The 24,499-nt window shown below is 34.9% G+C and overlaps 1 protein-coding gene and 1 pseudogene across 5 annotated transcripts in view; both read left to right on the top strand.

Moving 5' to 3' along the window:
* COL25A1 (collagen type XXV alpha 1 chain) overlaps positions 1–24,499 on the top strand; it is a 414,648-nt gene that overhangs the window by 234,379 nt on the left and 155,770 nt on the right. For all 5 annotated transcript variants that reach the window (XM_039848694.1, XM_039848693.1, XM_039848690.1 and 2 more), the window contains exon 5: positions 16,235–16,252. In XM_039848694.1, coding sequence (XP_039704628.1) covers positions 16,235–16,252 — 18 coding nt within the window. The remainder of the gene's footprint in view (positions 1–16,234; positions 16,253–24,499) is intronic.
* On the top strand, positions 11,321–11,440 carry LOC120591338 (uncharacterized; annotated as a pseudogene).

The following is a 24,499-nucleotide window of genomic DNA, read 5'->3' as shown; positions in this document are numbered from 1 at the left end:
TTCTTTCTAGCAAATTTAGAAATGATGCATCTGTAGCAATTGACGAATATATTGACTTTTTAGTCAGAAAGTCTTGTATCTCAACCTTTTCTGCTAAAAAGAAAAAAAATTTTTTTAAAGAAGCATCTTTTCTTGATATTTTTATCTTCAAATCATAGAAAACTTCAAAGTAACGTGAAATACAAGAAGTGTAGAATTTTAGTTGGTGGGAAGATCAGAGATTAAGTTTTCTCTTTGTTTTTTAAATTAATGGACTAAAAGTGGCGCCCAAAGAGTAATTCGAAGGAAGACACTGACATCGAACTATTCTGAGTGGAGAGAGTGGACATTTGAATAATGGTATATAGTATGTTTTAATCTAAATTAATTTATTTTAAGGAAATATTTTTAAAATACTCCATATTCTAAAATGTTCAGTTCATCAAAGTCATCATATCACATCTGTTACAAAGATTCATCTCTTGCTGAACTATAGCCAACTAATTTTCCAGAAATGACATTTTTCACAGTTTATTGTGTTCTCATCATTATGGCGTAAACCACATCAAGTATATTTCGAGTGATGCTCAAGATGAATTAGCCACCTGCATTGTTTCTACACATGGAGTTTCAGTTTCTTAAGATAAATAGTTTTTAGGTAAAGATGTCTTTCAGGTATCAACAGCCATAAAGTTTTACATTTTTGTTTTTTAAACACTTGTGTGATTAGGAAATAGAATAACAGTGTGAAGGAAATATATTTCCTACTTTTAAGTAGCATTATCTTTTAATTACTTGAATTAAACCTCAAAACTTTATTAATCTTTAATTGCTTATTTTTTACCTTGATTTAAATGTAAATAGAGTTAAGAGAAATTTAAGAGATCTATTAACTATTGAATTGAATTAAAATATTTGAATAATTTAGCATTACTTATAAACTTTGATTGTATTGCTCTTTTGGATTTAAATCTTATTTAGACAAGATTAATATTTGTGCAAGTGAAAAAAGTAAAAATTTATTATAAAATGACATAAGATTAAATGATATATATGTTTGTTGAAAAGGATATTGCTGCAAAAACAAATTATCTTTTTTTTCTACAATCGCTATAAGAAAACTGATTGCACAGCATTGTAAATGGATTTAATATTTCTCATTCTTTACCTAGTATGTGGTTTTTATGAAAGGGTCAGAAATATTTATAAACCTGGGAAATTTCTATACCAGGAAAAAAGCAGGTTAAACTCTATTCTCTAAGATCACAAAGCAAAGAAGTTTCAAATTTATTGTTTCCTTCAAAAATTTGAAAATCCGAACCATGGTTTGGTTGAATTGACCTCTCTCTTCTGACTGAGACTGCTTGTTGTTTCTGCCTCAGTCACAACATGGCCGTACAAATAGGGGGGCCAGATTCCATGGTACACAGATTGTCCATGTGGGAATATGCACAAGAACTAAAGGAACTCGGAAATGCACCACGCCTGCCCTATGGCATCAGTGAAAAAGCCTCCCTCTGCTTAATGGCAGAACCAGGTCCCTTGACTTCCTTTGTGAATAAGGACTGTACTACATAACTCTCGTGTCCTAGTTCATGCTTCATACACCTATACATTCTGTGTGTGTGTGCGTGCATGTGTGTGTGCATGTGCATGTGCACGTGTGTAAACTGAACTGAAACTTTTCCTCGAACTCTCCTTTCAATGAGAAAAAAATAAATGGCTGAGGTTTGCAGTTTGTCAAAAGCTTTGAAAAGATTGCTTTTGCAGACTTTGTTCCTGGAGGTTTGTACTGCCTCTTCACCCCTTTAAGAGGAACCTGGTGGGAAAACCTAATTTACTTCATGCACACCAATTATTAATACAAATGTGTACCTTAGCCTACTTCCTTTCATTTAAACAATTTCAGGGATGGTCGGTCAGCCATGCTTCAGGCAGGACACGGAACCATTCATGCATAGGAGCTTGTGCTTTATTCTCTCCCCAGTAGGCTTCGAGCATGCTGTGGCTACAGCCCACGAATGCTATGTTTTATCCCTCGGCAGTTATTTCAAATATTTCAGAAAGAACCTGCCGAGCCTCATCAATAGAGGTAATTTATTCAGTGGCTCTGAAATGCTACGTTATATTTCCTGTCTCAACTGAGAACATTTATATCATAGAATAAATGTAATGTATTCCGTATCCCCTTGAACATTACATTACAATATCTAATTTAGTCTGAGCATCATTAACTGTATAACATTATCTGTTAAAATAAATCAAGGTGGTTTATTTTTCAATATAATCAATTTTATTGCAGTGAGAGGAGAGAACTATAACTAGTTTTCACAATTGAGCCTTTGCTAATGGTCTTCCAGTTACTTGGGAAGGAAAAGCCCAGTAAAGTATGGGAATCTGAGAATATATTAACTTTTGGCATTGTTTGTGACTGACTGCAAGCTCCCCTGTTGAAGGGTCCGTGCCTTATTTTTTCCTTGTTCCACTGGCATCACTGCAGTGCCTGGAATATCATAGGTTGATTGAATAAAAATTTATATAATGACGATTTAAGAAAAACAAAAGTTTATTGTATGCCCTTCACTGTCTAAGGTGCGATATAGCATAGTAGTTAAAGAATGTGGGCTCTGGAATCTGATGGACCTGAATTTAGATCTCTATAATTCCACTTACTAGTTGTATGATCTTGGGAAAATCACTCAACCTCTCTCTCAGTTTCTATAACTGTAAAGTGGACTAATAATGGTACCTATGAAGTCCACAAAACAAACATCACAGTGCTTGGCATATTGAAACAGCATTGTGTTAGCTGTTCAAGGAGCATACCATTTAATAGGAGAGAGAAGATAGCAATAGCCGTAACGTTAGACAGAATGCAATGTCATTAAAGTATTAAGAAAATAATCTGTAGCTATTCAGAAGACATTAAGTTCCCATCTCCTGTAGGAAAGCAGGCAAATCTTTGTGGAAGAGGTGAATGCCCTAAAAGCTTGGATGGGATTTTGACAAGTGGAAAGGACACCTGAGCAGGAACACAGGTGTGCTCGGGCTAGGGAGCCTGTAGCAACTGGAAATTATAAGGGTTAAGCGTCTCTCCAGAGGCTGAGCCCAGGGCTTTGACTGCTGGGTCTGAACCTTAATTTGGTTCAAATGAGGTGTCATTACCTTTGATAGAGTTTGAAGTTTTAAAATTTGGTCAGTCTATCCCACTGGGACGCCTGAGTGTTCTAAGTGCCATATTTCTTCCTCTAGCATTTCAGCAGCACTTAGCTTACGTAGCCACTGTAACACTTATAATTTTGTGGCTTGGTTGGTAAAGTTTATTTGGCCTTGTTACAGAAAATGTAGGAGTGGGTGATTCATATAAATTCTGTGGTAGCTCATCACAAACAATGTCAATAAGAATTGTAGGAAAATTCAGAGTATTTTAGTCAACATATTTTGCATAATAACCTTATACATTTTAGTGATTTTTGTCACTAAATAATATTGATGACATTATCTTTATTATTGCTGTACTATGTTTTTGAGACTGTATTTCTGTAATTAAGCCTAAAGAGATAGAAACATAAAATAGCTAAAATAAAAGCGTGTTTTAAAAAACAGTTAAAACAGTAATGGTAAAAACTATAATAATAGATCAATACATTAGACATTCTATTAATTGATGAAAGCATTGATACAATTGAACTTATTAAATATAGTTTAGTGGGAATATCATGAATATAATGCATAAGGAATAACAAATATATCCGATAAAGATGCGGAAAACACTATCCCATAGCCTCGCTTCCCTCTTTAACAGATTAGATGCATGGCCCATCATTATAATCATGCTCTTCTATACTCCTGCAACCCCTTCACTCTCTCCTTCTGTCCTGTCCAGGGGAAACCCCAAGCCTTGTTAAATACAACTCACTCTCTACTCTGTGCCTGAACTCATATCGCTGAATGTGGGTGAAGAAAAACAACTCTGTTAACTGGCTTCATTTAAAATTTACAACCACTGTCTCAGGAGGATCTGTGGTGCTGCCCACGCCTAAAATCCATGTCCATAGTTTCTTAGCTATTTCAAACCCTTTCTGGCTCCTGAGTCCTCCAGCATCTCCCCTCCCATTTAACTTTGTTTCTTATTTTTCTCAGAAAGTGGAAGCAATTGGAGTATAAATTCTATATATTCCCGTCACCAAGTCTGATCATTTATTCAGATCTGTATCCTCCTTTCTCCCTGTAACAAGGGATAGATTTTCTCTTCATTGCTATGTTTGAGCCGATCTCCTTTGCCTTGCTCAAGGTCATTACTCTTGCAGTTGCCTCCCTCCCATATCATCAATTTTTCCTCTCTGTAGGATAATTCTGTTAGCATAAAATAAATCCCTAATATCTTCCTTATTAAAAAATAAAAGTAAAACTTCCTTGACCCCATGTTTTACCCCAGACTCTATTGAATTTGTTTACTCCCATTGCCCTTCAAAGTAAAAACCCTAGAAAGAGTCGTCCACAGTCCCCAAATACTGTTTTCTGATTCTCTCTTGAATCTCACAGGGCATTCATCTCAACCACTCTGCTGAAAACATTCTTCTCTGGTCTCTTCTTACCTTCACCATGACAAATTTAGTAGTCAAGGTTCAGTTCAAATTGTACTGGACCATATTCAATACAGTTGATTGCTTGCTCCCTTCTTGAAACACTTGCCTTATTTCCTTGCTTGATACCGCTCTTTCAAGGCACTCCCCTGTCTCGACTGGTCACTCCTTCCCAGCCTTGCTTGTTCTTTTTCTTCTCCATGGTCTCTAAATGTTGGAATGCTCAAGCTCAGTCCTTAAACCTTTTTTCTTCCTTATTTACATTTACTTGCTAGGTGATCACATTTAATATCATAGTTTTAAATATTAGCTATTTGTTAAAATCTCCCTGATCTACACCTCAAACCAGGACTTTGCTTATGAGCTCTGGACTTGTATAATCCACCTATCTACTCAACATCTCCGCATGGGTGATTCAGAGATCTCTCAAACTCAACATGTCCAGAACTAAATTCTGATGCGTCTGCTTTCTAAACTACATCTCATTCAGCCTTCTGTACACACCAGTAAGTGACATCACAACACCTACAGTTGCTCCAGCCAAACCGTGGGTGCATACCTGACTCCTCTTTTTTCATTCACTCTATCTGCATATTTCGCACCACTTTCTTCACAATATATGTAGAATCTAATCACTTTTGAACCTCCTCCACCGTGACTGTCTTGGCCCATCCATCATTTATCTTTTACTGGGATTGTGACAAAAGCCTCCTAACTTCTCTCCATGCTCACACCTTTGCCCTCCTATAGCCTTTTTTCTGCAGTGAGCATAATTTTTTTCTAATGTAATTCAGATTATGTCACTTCTCTGCATAAAACCTCCTCCCTGTGGCTATCTCACCCCAGTTATAAGCCAAATTCTTACCATGACTTACAGAGTCATCATCTGCCTCCTTCACCTCTATGACTTCACTCCTGACCCCATTCCCATTGCTCCCTCCCATCCGGACATACTGCCAGTTACTTGAATACCCTGTCTTCTTCTGATCAAGGTATTCCACTTGTGATTCCTTTTTCCTCTGTTCTAAGAAGCCTTCTATGAGCACTCTATAAAAGAGCACCCTTCCACCAAATTGCTCTCTGGCCTCCTTATCCTCATATATTTTTCATCTTAGTTGTTATAATCACCTGCCACAGTATTTATAAACATTCTCTTGAATTCTGTCTCCCCCAACAAGAGTGAGAGCAGGGACTTTGTTTTATTTACTATATTTTTAGTTTATGAAGAAATCCTGGCACATCGGAGGCCTTAACAAATATTACTTGAATGAATAAACAAACAATCAACCTTACTCTTCCCACACACAGCAGACTTCTACTTCAGAGTCCTTTGAGACTTAGGGCATGGAATCCTTTGTTTTCTGCCTCTGTAACATCTAGATATATCGGTATTTATCTTCACTTTTTCCTCTGCTCAGACAAAATGGTGCCCCATCTCCTAATCCTATTCTCTGACACTACTTTCTTTTGTATTCTCATACATATTAATCTTGCTCTACAAGCCATTTCTTTTCTCTCAGCTAACAGTTTTCTGTTAGCTATAAACATTTTCAAATCCTCACCTTACTTCACAAAGAAACAAAAACTTTTCCTCAAGCCAAATATTCCTTTTAGCCACTATCCTATTTTCTTTTCTTTCCCTCAAAGACAGCTACTCAAAAGAAGTGTCTACTGAGATTGGCCAATAGTAGTTGGTACATCTATTTTCCACGTTTTGGCTTCTGTAGATATTGCTGATAATCTCCAGCATCCTTTTCCAAAGTCTATAACCCAGCCTCAGAACATTCTTTTAACACATTATTCCACTCGACAGTTAACAATCAATCAGTTGGCTCTTCAGATGAAAACTGCTTGCCATCTATTGTGTTTATTCTTGACTTAATGTCCTCACTTCACTGCTTAGTCAGTTACAATAAAGATTCTGACTTCCTGTTAATTAAGTGCAAGGAACTTTTTGCATTTCTCATTTTAATTTCTTTTTTTGAAGTTCTCTGAAATCTTGGCTTCTTTAACTCAACTTTATTATTATTTTCATGCTGGGTTGGTGTGTTATGGAGTTTTATCAGGGTTCTTAGGGCACTTTATTTTAAAATTCCCATCCCCCACTTCCTCCCTTTTGTCAATCATCAGCTGGTTCTCTATATCTATGGGTCTGTTTCTGTTTTTTTTTTTTTTAAAATTAAATTTATTGAGGTGACATTGGTTAATAAAATTACATAGATTTCAAGTGTATATTTTATAATACATCTTCTATATATTGCATTGTGCGTTCACCACACAAAGTCAAATCTCCTTCCATCACCACATATTTGACCCCCTTTTTTGTTTTATTTATTCATTTCTTTTTGTTTTGTTTTTGTTCTTTTAGATTCCACATATAAGTGAGATTATATGGTATTCATCTTTCTCTGTATTCTTTCACTTAGCATAAATACCTTCCAGGTCCCGCCATGTTGCAAATGACAAGATTTCATTCTTTTTTATTGCTGAATAATATTCTATTGTGTGTTTGTATATGTATACACACATACTATATCTTCTTTATCCATTCTTCTATTGATGAGCGTATAGGTTGCTTCCATATCTTAGCTGGTACTAGTAATGCTATAGTGAACATAGAGGTACATTATCTTTCCAAATTAGTGTTTTTGTTATCTTCTGATAAATACCCAGAAGTAGAATTGCTGGATCATATGACAGCTCTATTTTTAATTTTTTGAGGAATCTCTAAATTATTTTCCACAGTAGCTCTAATTTACAATCCCACCAACAGTGTACAAGAGTTCTCTTTTTCCGCATCCGTGCCAGCACTCGTTATTTGTCGATGTACTGACGATAGCCATTCTCACAACGTGAGGTGAGATGTCATTGTGGTTTTAACTTGCTTTTCTCAGATGATGAGTGATGAACATCAGTATGTCCTTGGAAGAAATGTCTATGTAGGTTCTCTGCCCATTTTTAAATTGAATATTTTGTTCTTTTGGTGTTGTATAAGTTCTTTATATATTTTGGATATTAATCCCTTATTGGATATATCATTTGCAAATATCTCCTCTCAACCAGTAGGTTGTCTTTTCATTTTGTTTATAGTTTCCTTGGCTGTGCAAAACTTTTTAATTTGATGTAGTCCCAGTTGTTTATTTTTTCTTTTGTTTCCCTTGCTCAAGGAGATATATCAAAACTATTACTAAGAGCAATGTCAGAGAGTTTACTGCCTGTTTTCTTCTATGAGTTTTGTAGTTTCAGGTCTTACATTTAAGTCTTTAATCCATTTTAAGTTTATTTTTGTTTAGGAGGTAAGAAAGTGGTCCGATTTCATTGTTTTACATGTGTCTGTTCAGTTTTGCCAACATCAGTTACAGAAGAGATTGTCCCTGAAATGTTTATATTTCTCTCTTAAGGGGATCTTAACCAGGAGTGAAAGAAAGATTCACTAGAGAATCCATGAATAGACTTCAGAGTATGTGTGTATGCCTGTGTGCAAAATTTTAGTGTTTCATATGTGGATATTTCTAAGTAGAGCAGCTATAGCTTTTATCTGATTCAGAATAGAGATAAGGATCACCCCTACTTGCTTTCCCTGGGTAATCTCGCCCAAGCCCATGGCTTCAGCCACCAGCATGATGCAAGTGAGAACACAAAAGGTTCAAGACAGACAAATCCATGTTCATATTCCAACTTCTCCTTTTAAAAGCTGTGCGTTTCTGGGAATGTTACCTTACTTGTCTGAAATTTGCATTGTTCAACTACGAAGTGGTGGAGATGACCTCTAATTTGCAGAGTTGTTATAATGGAGATGTCATTTGTAAAGCTCTTGGGGACTTGTGATAGTAAGTGGTGATTTTTATGATGCAGCCCTAAACATCTTGGTTCCTAAAGCATATAGGCTTGTCGGCTTGAAGAGCCACGCCTTCCATCCCAGTTTTAAATAGAATTTCATTTTGGGGTTCTGTCTCACTGAAGCAATAAGCATCATGTGACTCATGCATTATGAATCTATTGACTCTGCTAACACATTTATTAATGCAAAATATCTAGGACAGACAGCTTCAGAGAGCAGTCAGTTTCATCTTTTTGTACGATATTTAGAAAATTGAAACTGGACACATCTAAATTCAATCTTACTGAGAGATGTTTATAAATTGGCTTCTAGTATTTATCTGGAGCAAAAAAATAAATAAAAGCACACTTTTAAAGGTGTCAATAAACATGGCAGAAAACAAATTTTCCATTATATACAATGTAATAAAAATTGGCAGAAAGTAAAAACTGCCTTCGAATTTTTTAAAAGTCACATGTTTTTAAAACTATGGAAGCTGATCAGATGTCTCTCCTAACATGTATTCCATATGTTTATTGTATTTTAATAAAATAATGTTTATACAACTCATCATTTACTTACTTGATAGCCCTTCCTGATTCCATACCCATTGGTGAAAAGACTTAGGAGTAGTAGTCCTTCCCTATCTCTGGTTTCACTTTCTGCAATTTCAGTTACCTATGGTCAACTGTGATCCAAAAATATTAAATGGAACATTGCAGAAATAAAAAATTCATAAGTTTTAAATCGCCTATCATTTTGAGTAGTGTGATCGAATCTTGAGCTGTCCCACTCTGTCCCTCTGGGACATGAGTCGTCCCTTTGTCCAGTGTTTCTACCTCACTTCATCTCATCACCTGGTCATTATATCATCTCACATCATCACAAGAAGAAGAATGAGTACAGTAAAGTAAGATATTTCTAGAGAAAAAGATAGAGACCACATTCACATAACTTTTATTATAGTATATTGTTATAATTGTTTTATTTTATTAGCCATTATTATTGTTAATACTATACTATTATAATATTATTATTACTGTGCCCTATTTATAAATTAAACTTTATCATAGCTATGTATGTATAGGAAAAAACATAGTATATGTAGGGTTCTGTACTATCTGTAGTTTCAAGGAGGAGTCTCAAAAAGTATTCCCTGCAGATACAGGGGTACTACTCTATTATATTTTAGGAGTTTGATATACATTTATAGCTAAAATTATAAGTTCTTTAAATAACTCCATGAAATAATACAGCTAAATCCCAAACTCAAATGTTTTGGTTTGCAAAACAGTAAATGTTCCCACAAACTGCCTGCAGGGATCCCCAGAGCTCCTATCACTGGTGCTTGACTGTAGGTGTTCTCCTACCCCTTTCCCGGCTCCTAATCTCTTCCTAAAAGTGATGTAGGGCATACACAAAAAGTGAATTCGAAACCTTTACTTATTGGATTTTAAAGAAAACTTTATGAATTTTGCAACATTCTTCCAAGTAATTGAAAACACGCTGGATTGGGAAATAGTTGAAATGGAATTCAAGATCACTGACCTACATCTTTGAGTTGAATGACTCTAGTATGGAAAAAATTTAACAACTTAATTAATGTTCTGTTTTAAAGTTTTCTGCAGGGAATTAGGTATCATATGATAAATATGTTTATATCAAGACATGGGTCTAGTAAAATTTTGAGAAGTATAGAAAACTAAATATAGAAATAATTACCCATAATTCTAACACCTAGAGATAACTACTTATTTTCTTTTGCTTTTCTTCCCTTGTTTCCTCCCTTTCTTCTCTCTCTCTCTGCTTTCTTTATAGATGTACAAATATGTGTCAGAATAAACATATATGTGTACACTATAAAATATCCTAGAAAATGTACAATCTGTATTTTATATACTATATAATATAAATAAAATATATAAATTTCATAATTGGAATAACTGCATTTTCAGTATTGTAACATAAGGAAACAATCAGGGATATAGTAAAATATTTATAAAGAAAGATTTAAGCATTATTTGCAATAGAAAAATCTGAATCAACCTTAGCGGAGCATTAGGCAACCAATAAATTTTAATGTTGTAAATTAATGCACAAATAGGGTTTTTTTCTGATGTTCTGTATAAGCAATTTTTAATGACAAGCAAGTGCACATATAAAACTATTTACTTTTCTTGTGTGTCCATTATGGACATTTAATTATAAGAAAGAAAAAATAAATATGGTATTCTGTTAGAAAATATAATAATGTTTTTTAATTATTGTGGAAAGGATTTGTTAACTTGTTTAAATATAAGACTAAATCTTTAAATACATTTATTTATTTATGAAAGGCAAACATGAAAGAAATCTTCCAAGTATTGAATAAATTTTTATTTTCTTTACATGAACCCAACAAAACTATCTCTATATTTGCTCTCTCTCACTTTCTCTCTCAAATTTTAAAAATGAAGTAGCCACCAGGCTTGAGACTATAGCTATTTATTTTCCTGTAATATATAGAATATGGCTGCTTCTTCCCAGAACTAAAACCAGCAAGGATTAATACTTTTTTTTAAAATTATTAAATTGAAATACTCTTATCTAAGTAATATTATGTGACTGTGGCTAAGGTAAGAATTACTAATATCAATCCTGTAGAGTAATACATTAGGCAATATAAATTATGCATAATATTTACTTCAGTCAAGCATGTAAGAGTCCTTGGAAACACTGAGCAGCTTATAGACATTGCAAGATTATGCAGTTTGCAAAGCTATTTCAAAATTAATACACATAATCCTTAATGCTTTACTTCTTCAATTGCTTTTCTCTGTAGTATGCCATTTGAATATTAATTTATTTTTAAATTTATACACTTTTTATTTAAATTTGAATTAGTTGAATGAATTGGTAATATTGGATATATTGCCTCCTTTAAATTGCCATGCTAGTCTATGGCCATGCTACCCTGAACAAGCCTAATCTTATCTGATCTCAGAAGCTAAGCAGGGTTGGGCCTGGTAAATACTTGGATGGGAGACCACCTAGGAAGACCAGGTAGGCGTAAAAAATAAAAAAATAAGGGATTGTAAGATGACAAGGCCCTTGCAATCTGTGAGGTCAACCAAGGGTTGCCTCGCCTAAAATAATAATAATAATAATAATAAAATAATAATAATAATAAATTAAAAAAAATAGAAAAATCGCCATGCTAAATTTAATAGCATTTTGTAATTATCAAAGTAATTTGATGTAATAGCCTCACATTAATTAGATATGGAAAACTTAATCACCTTAGGAAGTGATTTTTCTTCAGGATAGAACTCTCATGTCTTTTGTCCTGTGCCACGTGTGAAGGACCTAAATCCTCCTGTGAAGCCTCTGCCGTCTTGGTCTGCCTCAGTTCCATCTCTCATCTGAATAAGATTCCACTGAGTGGAGAGACTTCCTCTTTGATATGGATGTGTTTATTCCCTTTTCTGGAACAATGGATTGAGAAACTAACTTTTGAAAATATAAGCCTGTCATATAAGAATAATAAACTTTCTAATGGTCCTACAAAAATACTGAAACCATCTTTGGACCAGTCAAAATATTCTCACCTTTCAGCAATTCAACAGTTGTTTCTGAAGTACCTTGTAAGTTCAGCCCTGGGATATCAAGGATTAAATGTAAATAAATTCACAGTGCAGTGAGGAGTTCATCTGTTCCACTTACTGGCACAGACTCTAGGTCAAACTGTGATTCTTGAAAGGTTAAGGAATCCCAGTGAGATGATTCTATGACAGGATTCCTGTTGGTTCTCAAAACCTCCTGCCATCAGGACAATCCTGTTGCCACCCAGAGTTCCTACGATGTTGTTTTAAAGCTTTACCTGGATGTCTACTTCTGGTGCCATTTTTACCTGAGGGAAAAATAATGTGTGGATTTGAGAATTTTCAAGAGATAATGCAGTTATAGTAATCACCTTCAAATGATCTTTTTAGATAATAAGGATTCCAAAATGCAAAACATAGAAATTATTGTTTTGAAGTATTTTCATTCAATTCAAGAGAATGAAATAAATCTGAATTAAGGGCACTAAAAATAGTCACCAAGATTGGGTTTCTTAATGAAGTGTTTCTAAGTTATTGAAGTAATTTCTTTCTGATTACCTTGAAGCTGAGGTAGCTAGCACCTTTTAGAGTTGCATAACCAATACTGATACTCCCTCAAGTTTTTGAAAATGAAAGTGTTTTTATTTAAAACTTATCACAGTAAAGATATATGTGAGTCTGTTATCCTAATCAGTATTTCAAAGTAAGATTATACTTTAAAAGTACGAATTTTATGTGCCTATCTGTGCATGTGTTAATGGAAAAACAGCTTTTATCCCATCTGAAAAGGAATGATATAGTTTTAACATCCATAAAAAAAGTATCATGTAGTGAAACTAATTGCCTCAGTCAGAAATCTAAATGACTTTGTCCATTTAGAGAAGAGTGTTAGCACTTTCTGGCAACTATAATTGTGATAACAGACTCACAAAAATAGTTAATATTGCTCTTAAATTGCCTAATGTAACAATATACACTGCAGTGATATGTCATCTCATTTATCATGTTCTGTTGTGGTTTACTTGTCTTACAAAACTTTCAACTTGCTTTGAACACTTTTCTGTCAGGCATCAGCTACTGGCTAATTGTTTTCTACCATTCTGTTCTGATCACCACTTTTTAAAGTCCACTCCTCCTGCTGTTTCTTTGTCTTCATGCTGGTGCCTTAGCCGCCTCAAGCATTGAGTTGAGCTGCTGAAGTTCAGTGAATTGGCCACTCAGAGCACTCACTATTCTCCACCTTTACCTGTTATGTTCGGTCTAAAATGCGGTAATTCTGTGATTTAACTAATTCCCTTGGCATGACTCTTGATTATACTAGATTCAGGTTGTTATTTATAAAAACATTTTGGTGATTTGCTTGAGAAAAAAGGTCCTTTCAGGAATTCCACTTTTAAAAATTCTACTTAAGTTGTATTTTGTGAGCCTTAATCGTAACTTATAAGTACTCATTTAGAGTATATTTTAGGAAACTGAAAGAAATTAACTTTCACAATTGATCATTAGTAATGTTCACTACCTATAAATTAGAATAGACTAGGAAAATGTCACTAATGAATGAAAATACTTATATTTCTCAATGAACTACACGGCAGCAACTTGAAGAAAGAAATTCTGGGTTATTCATTTGGTGATTTGTCTGTGAAGAAGACTTTGTCACCCAGTGCCCTAGACACAGGCAGTTTCGGAGATGCACGTCACTCTTAGACTCTTGTCTTGTCTCCTTTATGCTCTGGACTCCCATGGGAAGGATGGCACTGCCACACCCACTGACACCTCTCCTCTGATCACTTCCCACATTTGGTCAGATGGCTCTGTTACCATCACTACAAGACTCCAGCTGCTAAACTGTTTTCTTACAGATATTCTAGGTGTCTGCTAGCGAATAGCTCATTACATCATATTGAGTGTAGGCAGTCCTAGAATCTTGGGTAAAATTTGTAAGGCTTATATCGTGTAATCCATGTGTTTTAGGGAGAGTTGCCAAATTTGTCATGTTATATGCATCGTTTTTCTTGGAAGCCTCCTTACTAACTTATTTCCATCCCTCTTTTTTCATGTGCCCTACCCTACACACACACACACACACACACACACACACAGACACGCCTGAAATTCATATCACATGTTAGGATGATCTGAGTTTCCTGGTACTATATATTTTCCAATCCTCATGTAAAAGTCAACTGTTTCATTTTACTACCACTTACTATTTGTTCTCCCTGTCGCTAACGTAAAATTTATAACACAATGTATATTTATATAAAATAACATATAAATGTATGTACACACTATGCTAAAATCATTTGTTCAGTGTAATGGCAGAAGTGCTACATTTTAAAAATAGGAAAAGTCTGTCATCTGTAGAACAACCATAGGGATCAAAAAATCTCAACAACAACATTAAAATCTATTCTTTTGAAGAAATTCTTTCTGATTTTAGAGAACTCCACATTTTAGCTTTTATAAAAAAATGAGATATATTCTGAGGTTCTATAAAAGATATAGGTTCACATTTCTGAGTTTGCAGTAGTTTAAAATTTCAAAAAGGTCAGAAGCTTAAAGAGAGAGAGAGAGAGAGAGAGAGAGAGAGAGAGAAACAGAGAGAGAGAGAGAAACGCATCCGCAAGCACAGGTGAGAGTGAGCACATATTGTGATTTCGTCCATTACATGGATCTGGGAAGACGCACATTTAAATGTAGGCAGAGAGCCCTGCCTCTGTAGGTTCTCCATGGTTAGAGTCAAAAGTAAGGTTGTCTGTTACTCTCAAAACCTTTGCTGACCTGGGTTCTGTACAGGTATCACTTAACGGACCTGTGCCTGCTCGTCCGAGTTCTGTGTCTGGAAGTGGAGATGCACACTTGCAGCTGGGAGTGGTTAGGAAGTTTAGAGCGTCCACTCACTTGAGTGGTGCTCTGGTGTCACTGTTGATCCGATCCAGTCTCAACACAGCTATGAGTTTCAGCTTCCAGACTGAAAGGCAGAGTGACCTGATGGAAAATGCATGAACTTCAGAACCAAGTTGAAGTTTAAATTGTGGCTTTTCCCCCTATTTGGCTGTGTGATTTTTAGCTTCTTTCTATGAGCCTCAGTTTCTTCATTTGTAAAATGCAGGGCAGTTATAAATGATAAATAGAATAATGCATCCAAAAGTTTCTGGAAAGGAATTAATGAATATTATCCTCTTTCTCCCCCTCCACCAATAAAGAGTACGGGAGTAGAGCTGTAACCTCTGCAACAGCTTCCTCTTCCTAGTTTGATTATATAAAACCTGGCCAACCACATTTTTGGACAAAGCTTTTGAAAATCATCTGTTCTATCCCCAGTCAGTTAGAGAACAAGCACCTAAAGAAATTCCAAGTTTGGAGATGAGCTAAAAGAGAAAGAGTCTTCTCTGGGAGTTGTGTTAATTCCATGATTTCCTGTACAATACCCAGTGGTATACAGCTGACATGATGAGATTAAATTATTAATTTATTTTTTAAGTTTTCCTAACTCAGTGCGAACTTTTTCTTTCATCTCATCATATACAAAACCCAACTGGAGGTTTTAAGAAGGTGATAGGTAATCAATATTTTTATTCACAGGTGATTTTCTCTTAGAAGCATTTGCCGTTATGGTGCTTTGAAATTTTTGCTAGCTTAAACAACAAGAATTAGATTGCCCAAAGGTTACATAATCTATTGACTGCATAATGGTGCACATTAATTGAGCCAAAGATCTCTCATATTTTTAAAAATTCCCTTAGTTTGGATTATGTAGTGTAGGAGGTGTTTATTTTAAAAATTGACTTAAAGTATTATAGAAACAATGAAAAATTCAAAGATTCTGTGAGTTCTAAAACTAAAATTTCTGCCTGTTCTTTCTTAACTCTGTGCCATCTTTGAATACGTATCTCACAGTAATGGCCTGGGCTAGCAGACCCTCCCTTTAAGTAACCCATTTGTTATGATCATGTGAGGTATATTTTACCTTTTGCCTTCTCTTTCTCCAATTTAATTCTAGAGCATACTAAAACCCTTGAGTCATTTTGGAGTTATATGCAACAGGCCACAGTATCAAGATTTCACATAAATAACAGAGTAAAAATATGAAGATATATGACTTTTTAAAACCACAAAATGAAGTTTGTCAGTAGCTAGGTATTGTTATATTCAGAAATAAATTGAAAAGATTTTCAGAACTAGTTTAAGTTTTAATAGTGAAAATATTTACTTAAGAAAACAATTTTATAACTGTTTCCCTTTCTTCTTTTTTTCAATTTCAGGGTCAGGCTGGTCCTCGGGTAAGTGGACTTTTCTAACAAATTAATTCCGATTTAGGATTTTTCCAGTGTGGAGGTTTTTCTACAGTTCTTTTCAAAAGATCCAGAAAGCTATGAGCCAGTAATCATGACACCACACGGTAGACCAGATATTTCCCAGGAGTAAAGCTTTGGGGCCTCTTCGGGGTTGTATGAACCATATCAGCTGTTGGACCAGATGGCAAGTTTAACAATGTACTATCATATAAAGCAAAACCCTTAACTGATCTGAAACAGAGCCACAGGACTTTAATGTAAGACGAAATGACTTAGTAGATGTCTGGTATGAACTGGTTCGCATTAGGTACTGATTAATCATGTACTAATAATGTCGTTGTAAATCCACACAGGCTCTGATTATGTAGACTGTGATCCTACCAGCTACTTTTGATTCATTATAGGCAGATATTGAATTCATTCTCTATTTTCAATATAAACCAACTGCTGCAGACATGATTCATAATTAAATGTAAACACAGTCAACAGAAAATCTTTTGAGACCCCAATCATATTGAAGAAAATGAGGAAATTTTAGGAAGAGGAGGAATATGTATAGAGATAAAAGTGAAAAAGAAGGGACTTGTCAGAAATGAAGAGTCAGTTAAGAACAACAAATTAAATATTAATACTTATTGTAGTATGTAGGAAGCTGGAGAGAAAGAAATGCCGTTATTAACGTTTTACCTTTAACACCATAATGTCTGTAAGTAACATAATTATTTCTTGAGTTCCCCTTACATCTCTTTCCCCTCAACATATTGAATGCTATTTCTTAGATTGTTTCATAAATAAACTATTTTCATGATATCTTTGTTAGTATCATAAATTGTCTATAGTGTGCTAATTCTTATTCTAGACCATGGGAACAGTGTAGTTTTTATGAGCTCTGTATATTAAGGATGTCTAACAAAATAAATAAAAAACCCCACATACTTCAATAGAGGAGTCTTTTTCATACTATACCCATGAGAAAAAGTTTGATCTGTAATTAATTTATGTTCATATCAGAGAATACTCTCATTATTTGTGATTTTCACTCAGATTCTTAGTTGGCGCAAGGTAATTATTGGAAAGAAAAAACCACAAAGAAAGTTGTAGCTTATTCCCTAAATTTGAAACTGTGTCATTATAATGGGATGAAGAAAAAGTAAAAGGTGTTCTGCAGGCTTTATTTTATTTTATGTTTACAACAGCCCTGGAAAATGTGTGTGTGTGTGTGTGTGTGTGTGTGTGTGTGTGTGTGTGTGTGTGTACAGAAGAGATAATTGACTCACCTGGAATGACACCATAAAACTGGGAGCAGAAGTCAAGTTTGTCTCTAAAATCCTCATACCCCCGCTAACTCTCAAAAGAAGAGAAAAGAAAAAAGTGAGGTAACAGATGATCAAAAAAATTAGTGCCTTGGTTTTAAGAGATTATAATCTTTAACATAGTTAAAATTTTAATAGGACCTCTGTCTTAGCCTGCATCACCTTTCCCTACCCCAAGGAGTTCCTAAGATAAGGATTTGGGTATGCATAGATTATTTGGGACTTGATCCCAGGAAACATTGTGAGAGAGTGAGAATATGACACAGGAAGAGGAAGAAAACCAGAGAATGGATGCATTAATGAACAAGTCATTGCCGTGGACAGCTGGAACTGAGTCCTGCTGAAGAACCTGTAAGAAGCCTTGAAGAGCTTGCTCCAGAACCGTCCCACCGAGGGGCAGGGAAGTTGATGTATTTATCCACTACTTTCCCTTCCTTCATTGTTGAGGGGTGTTAACTCCCTGGCACTTCTGACTTGTCTTGAGAAGGTCTAGCTCACTCCAGCTGCTAGAGGAATGTAGAAAGCCATAGGGACGTATGAGACCTATATTCTAGCACTGTCTTGGAAGAAAGCGGTGGTATGAGTTGACACCTACATTTGCTACAACATCCGAGGGCAAGTGTCCCATAGACAAAACAAAGAGTGAGAAATTAAGATATAGATATAAAGATTTGGAAATTGAGCAAAAAGACATGAAAAGCATATTAGTTAATGAGATGTTAAAGACAATAACTGTAAAAAGAAGAACATGGTCATAATGAATCATGAGCAGAAGAAAGATGATGAACCAGTGCAGGAACCAAGAATGGACAGAACGAGGAATATTCTGGATCACTGCAGCTAAGATTTGAAAGTGTGTCATTGGCAGTTCAAAATACCTTCACATCAGGTCTTATATTTGCTATGGCTCTTCTGAAAAATAAAGTCTAACTGCCTATACTTGAAAATTTTGGAGACTTTCGAGGAGGATAGGACTGGCATTTTCAAACGGGGGCTTGCTCTGATTTTCCTTCATTTTGGCTACCAGTTTGCCTTTGGACACTTGAAAGCAATGAATTCAGGAAGGATAGGGATGAGGGGAAATGTGAAGCAAAGAAATACCCTCACATTGTCTCTCTCATGCACAAAATATAGGCAGAGTTTTATTGCTGTGTTCCTAAGGAAAAGTCTGACCTACCTCTTATGTCTGCATCATTATCATAATATTTTTCAAGAGAAACTTCCATTTTTCGATTTTAAATTAGATCTTTCTTAATGAAGTTCTTCATTTAGTACTTGATTATTAACTTTGCTCTGGGATTTTTATAACATACACAAGAATTTTTACATATAGGCTCCTTTCCATCTATGTTTTTCATCTTCTCTGTTACCTATTGTAATATATTATTTTCCCAGCCACTAATGTACTCTTGGGGGACACACACACACACACACACACACACAATGGACCTTAAATAGGCTTTTAACTCCAAGAACAAATTTTATTTATCTAAAAATATGAGCACTTAGAAATGACCTGTATAGGAGGTGTGATTATCAATGTGTGCAGCAGAGTTTATAGTATTTCATATAATTACATCTTAGTATTAATACCTTACCATGAATCCACTTTTTCCTTGAGTAAATTTATACAAACTATATATTAAATCTTACATACCTATAAGGTACATACAGTGTAAAAGCAAGCAGTGTACATTTAAAACTTCAATTAGAAAATTATAATGGTTTTTTAATTGATTGAAAGGTTTATTTTATCAGATTTCTCTTAAAATGTCCATGTTTTGTTATTTGGATCACTAAAAATGATTTTATTCATATACAATATATATAATAACAGGAACTTATAATTTGGGGTATGTCTTCCTTTTTTAAAATCTTTTTGGTGACTTAAAACGATATCCACTTTTTTCTTAAAATGGAAACTTTTTCAGTTTCCCTGATTTTTTAATGCCTACATCACCTGGTCTTCCTAGGTGGTCTCCCATCTAAGTACTAAACAGGCCCAACCTTGCTTAGCTTCCAAGATAGACGGGATCGGGCGTGTTTAGGATAGTTTTCCTGATTTTATATAATTTCTGAGCCAGAACTCTTCATAACTCATTTGTTGTTATTTATCTATGTATGATTTAATATAACAAATTTATTTACATTTCTTCCCTCACCTCTGTGTTTTCTTAGGATTTATTAACTGTAGGAAAAGGGAAGGGCGTGAACATTGCAAAACATTCTCTTTACCTTCTCACCCCATCTCCTTTTGCAACTAGTTAAGGAAGCAAAGAAGAGAAAGTTTGCTACCTAAACAAGCTTTCTCCAAACAAGATCCCTTAAGCAGTCCCCAAACCGAAGTTTCCCATCCCTGAGTCATAACCATGTCACCCAGAGATGCCCCTTAGTGAGACTACCTACTCCACTGGAAACCCACACTTTCTGTGACTGGTGGTATTATGAGAATTACATTTCTAAAATCTCAAACGCCAACCTTCATTGGATTTTTCATTAGGAGGGTATTACCAATACTGGTTCTATTATACTATAAGAATTATTTTTAGGTACATTAGAAATAGGCTTTGTTGATTGGGCTGAGAAAGAAAACCATATTTATGTTATGATTCTTGTGGGAAGATACAATCAGACTTCCAAACAACTAACTTCCACAAAAAAAAAGAGTCGTAAATGTCTGAGTTGGAAGATTGTACATCCTTTCAAGTTTATTAAAAGATTTGGACAAAATTATAATTGGCACCTTGTTGTTCCTGTGCAAATCTTTACGTCAGTGAGAGTTTTCTTGTGTAGGATGAACATCCCCACATCATCTTATTCACATTATTTATACAGTGCAAAACTCTTCCTTAGAGAGTGAATAACTCAATTTTGCTTCTTCTATATTACACTTATTTAGTAAGGAATTCTAGATTAATAAGGTTTTATTTTGCAGACCAATGGTAAAAAGGGAAAATGTCTATTATTCAAGGAGTTCTTCTGATCATCTTCCTAAAGTCAAAGACAGCTTAATGGATTTAGTTTAGATTTTTAAACAATTACAAAGACTGGAAAACTAAATGGCAGCGAATGCCGTTGCAGTGATAGTACAAAATCGAAAATGAAAATAGACTTTAGGGAAGAGAGGTGAGTCTTTGCATTTACTTAAATATGTGAGAAAATGGTTCTTGACAAGGGAAATGAGATGGTGAAGAGTATTAGAAAGAAAAAAGGCAGTTCTGGCAGCTGTGGTGAAGATGGGAAAAGAGGCAGGGAAATGAATGGAGAGGATGTTGCTATGAATCCACTGAAACAAAACCAAATTCTTAGGAAACGGAATGGGATAGAGTAAATAATGTCACAGAGACTTGAAAAAGTAGTTGAGTAATAAGAAAAAATAACAAGAACAGAGAGCAAGAGAAGAAAAGAAAAGAGAAGAAATTAGAAAAAAGGTGTGAGCATTTGTATTTCAAACTGGAGGTAATAAGAATTATTTGGGGGTGAGGCAAAATTAATCTGAAATAAAACTCATCTTGATATTTGTTCATTAATTTATATTACCATAATTCAGTTACTCAAGTATGTATTTAGCCCCTACTATGCACAGGTCACACACAATAAGGCTATGAAATTGTTGTGAACAAGATAGACTGAACCTCTGTTCTTTTGATAGTTCTTTTAGTATTAATAGCCAAATAGAGTGTGACAGTCCTGTCAATTCTTGCAGACCCAGCATCTGAGGATGACTTTAACAGCACTTGCAAGCACTGTTCTGCATTTGCACACCTGGGGAATCCCCGAGTCCAGTTGGGACCTTAAACATGAGGCATTTTAGGAGGCCTTTTTCCAACATGCAGGTGACTCAAGATCAATGCCATTGCTCTCAGTGTGGCCCTGGTGCCATGCCTTAGTTCTAATACTTGGGTTTCTGCTTAGATCCAGGCACCATTTCTCTGGTAACAGAATCCTTTCCTGGATCTCCACTCTTGCATTCCCTTTCTACGTTACTCTCTTTATCCCAGGTCCTCTGTCTCCCTCCTCTCTACTACCAGGTGTTAGAGTCACGGTGCAAATGCTCTGTGCTACGTTGTGAATGGCCTATAGAACTATTAAGTCCCTCTAGCTCACTGCCCACCTAACAGGATTTTACATTTCTATGTTTTTGATACTGATTTCCCCATTGTCATTCTGCGCATTGTGAAGACATGCCTATTGCCTGCCCAGTCATTGCTGCAAGGGAGGTGAGTCAGGAAAGCGAGCATTTAGCTTTCTCCTCTCTATGGTGAAGACATTGAGGGTTGAGACTGAGTGTATCATCAACAAATATCATGCTATATGTGTCTGCCAGATAAAGGTTTTCTGTCATGTTTCTGATTATGTCATTCTTCTGACCCCAAAACTCTGAGTTTCAATGTGATTACCATTTAGAGTGAAATAAAATCTAGTTCTTTGCCTGACATTTATATCCTTTGATTTGACCTGCTTTTCTAGCCCTAACTCCTGCTAATTTTTCATTAATGTTCTTTCTGGACACTATGTTTCATCTGAACCAAAGTGAACCAGTTATTTTTTTTCTTTGAATCTGTTTTTCTTCATTTGTCTTTTTCTTAAAACAGTCTTTTCTCCAGAACTGCTTTCTTCCCAGCCCCTAGATACTCTCAGTTTCTATACATCCAGATATGATCACCTTTCAGATTTACGCACCACTTCTTCCATCAAGATGTCTTCACTCTCCCTTAGCTGAATGTAATATCTCCCTTTTGCTGAATCCCCACAGCACTTTATCTGTGCAGCTTTTTATATTACTTTACACTTAAAGTAGAGGGGCATAGACAGCAAAAGCAGACAGATCATAATTCAGATCCTACCTCTTCCACTTACAAGCTCTATGATCTTGGGCAAGTTACTCAATTACTCTGACTTTCATTTTCCTCTCTGTAAAGCAGATATAACAATGTCTTATCTCAACAGATGGTATGAAGATTAAAATAAGATGATATATGTATAACTTCTATCTTGGTGCTTAGTACCTAGCATGTACTTATTAAGTAATAATTCCCTCCTTACCTTTTCCTCTTTCTATTGTATCATAGTTATTTATAAACATCTTTTCTCTGTTTATTACTAACTTTTATGCTATTTAAGAGTTTAACCTATGTTTTCATTCATCTTTAGTTCCTTGTACATAGAAGTTCAACAAATGTTACTGAGTTGTGAGTGGTATATACAAGAGCTTAAGGAAAAAGAAGCTAAGGAAGGGAGAAAACTATCAGCTTTTCATAATTCTAAATGCCCCCATCAGTAATACCATGTGTCATCAATAATGCCATTTAAAGCAAGTGTCTAAGATTTCTAAGCTCTGAGATTTTACTGAACTTCATCAATTTTAATATTTCACTGCCACATGGTTTAGAGCATTAGGATACCTTTGTTTCATTTCATAATTTGTTTATATTGTTTTTTTTTAAAATAAACAGCATTAACCCAGGGTCATATTTATGATGTATTATTTTATTTTGTAACAACTTATTTGTTACAAAAGGATTCAAGGCTTAGCTTTGATTTTTTAATAATCAAGGCAGTCATAGAAAGTAGTTCATGGTGGTTGTGTGTAATGCCACATTGCTTAAACAATATTATTATCCCACTAATAAATGATTTAATATAAATTATAGAAACTAGTTGTTTTAAAAACCTTCAGATTTCATCTCATACACTTTAGAAAGATACATCGGCCTTTTTTTCACCCCACATTACTCTATTAGTATATTCAGTAGAGGATAATGAAATAGTAGAAGCACTGTAGTAAGTGAAAGGTACCACTTCCATACCAAGGACATTTATTTTGTGTGAAATTCTTGAATTAAAAAGCCCTCCTCGTAACTCCCCTTTGGAATTGCATGTGAACATAAAGGAGATGTGATTCCCCTAGGAATTTGGAGTACTGAAGCAGCGTGCATGTTGTAATTCTGTATTACTCAGTGAGAAAAAAATGTAAGAGAAAACCACAAGCAAATACCATCAGACAACTGCTCATGGAAGCGTGTGGCTTCCATTTGTATTTTTTCAGATGTACTTGAAAAGAAGTAAAAGATGTCACTTTGCCTTTTCCCCCCAAATTCCTTTTTGCTTTTTTTTTTCCTGACATTGTCCTTGCCATTTCATAACATTTTACTGAAATTTATAAAAATCAAGCTGTGCGTGCCTTGTATAGAATTATTTCTGATATTTTGGGGCAAGATTTAACTTTCTATTCATATGTTTTTAATTATATACTAAGCTCCTTCTAACCTAACACTTTAGCAATTCCCATATTTCATGTTTGTGTTTCAGTCCAGCCTTTTTCCAATCCATATAGTCTGACTTGGGGGCACAGGGAGGACATCTACATTCTCCAAGAAGTTTAGAAAGCATGTGCCTGTGCGCAAGTGTGTGTGTGTGTGTATATAGAAAATCCTTATTTTGCTCACTACGTAATATAACTGTCATATTAAAGTAGGAATTATTAGTCAATCATGCTAGATTTGATCACATATTATCATTTTCCATTATCTATATTTTATGTGGTAGTTAGATGATAAAGAGAATGATTATTAAAGTCTTAACAGTTTAGGTTTTTTGGGTATTAAGTAAATGTTTAATGTGATATGAAAGACTCCATTTGGAAAAAGCTTATATTTTTAAGAATATACATAGCATAACGGCTTATTTATTTTATTAGAACCCATATTTTTTTGTTTTTCCATGGTCATTTGTGTATTGAAATGGTATAACATCATTCTCAAAGTTTAATTTTAGCTTAGAATTCTTTTCCAGTAAAATTAATTGAATAACTTCTATTGCCAACTTTATGCTTTATTTTTTATCAAATATATTTCTTTTAATTCTTTCTGAGTAAAGGTGAATAACGCATAGCTTTTCATGAATAATTAAATTAATC

The sequence above is a fragment of the Pteropus medius genome, unplaced genomic scaffold (assembly GCF_902729225.1).
Source record: "Pteropus medius unplaced genomic scaffold, Ma_sr-lr_union100, whole genome shotgun sequence".
NCBI classification, from domain to species: Eukaryota; Metazoa; Chordata; class Mammalia; order Chiroptera; family Pteropodidae; genus Pteropus; species Pteropus medius.
This window is presented reverse-complemented; position numbering and strand designations above follow the sequence as displayed.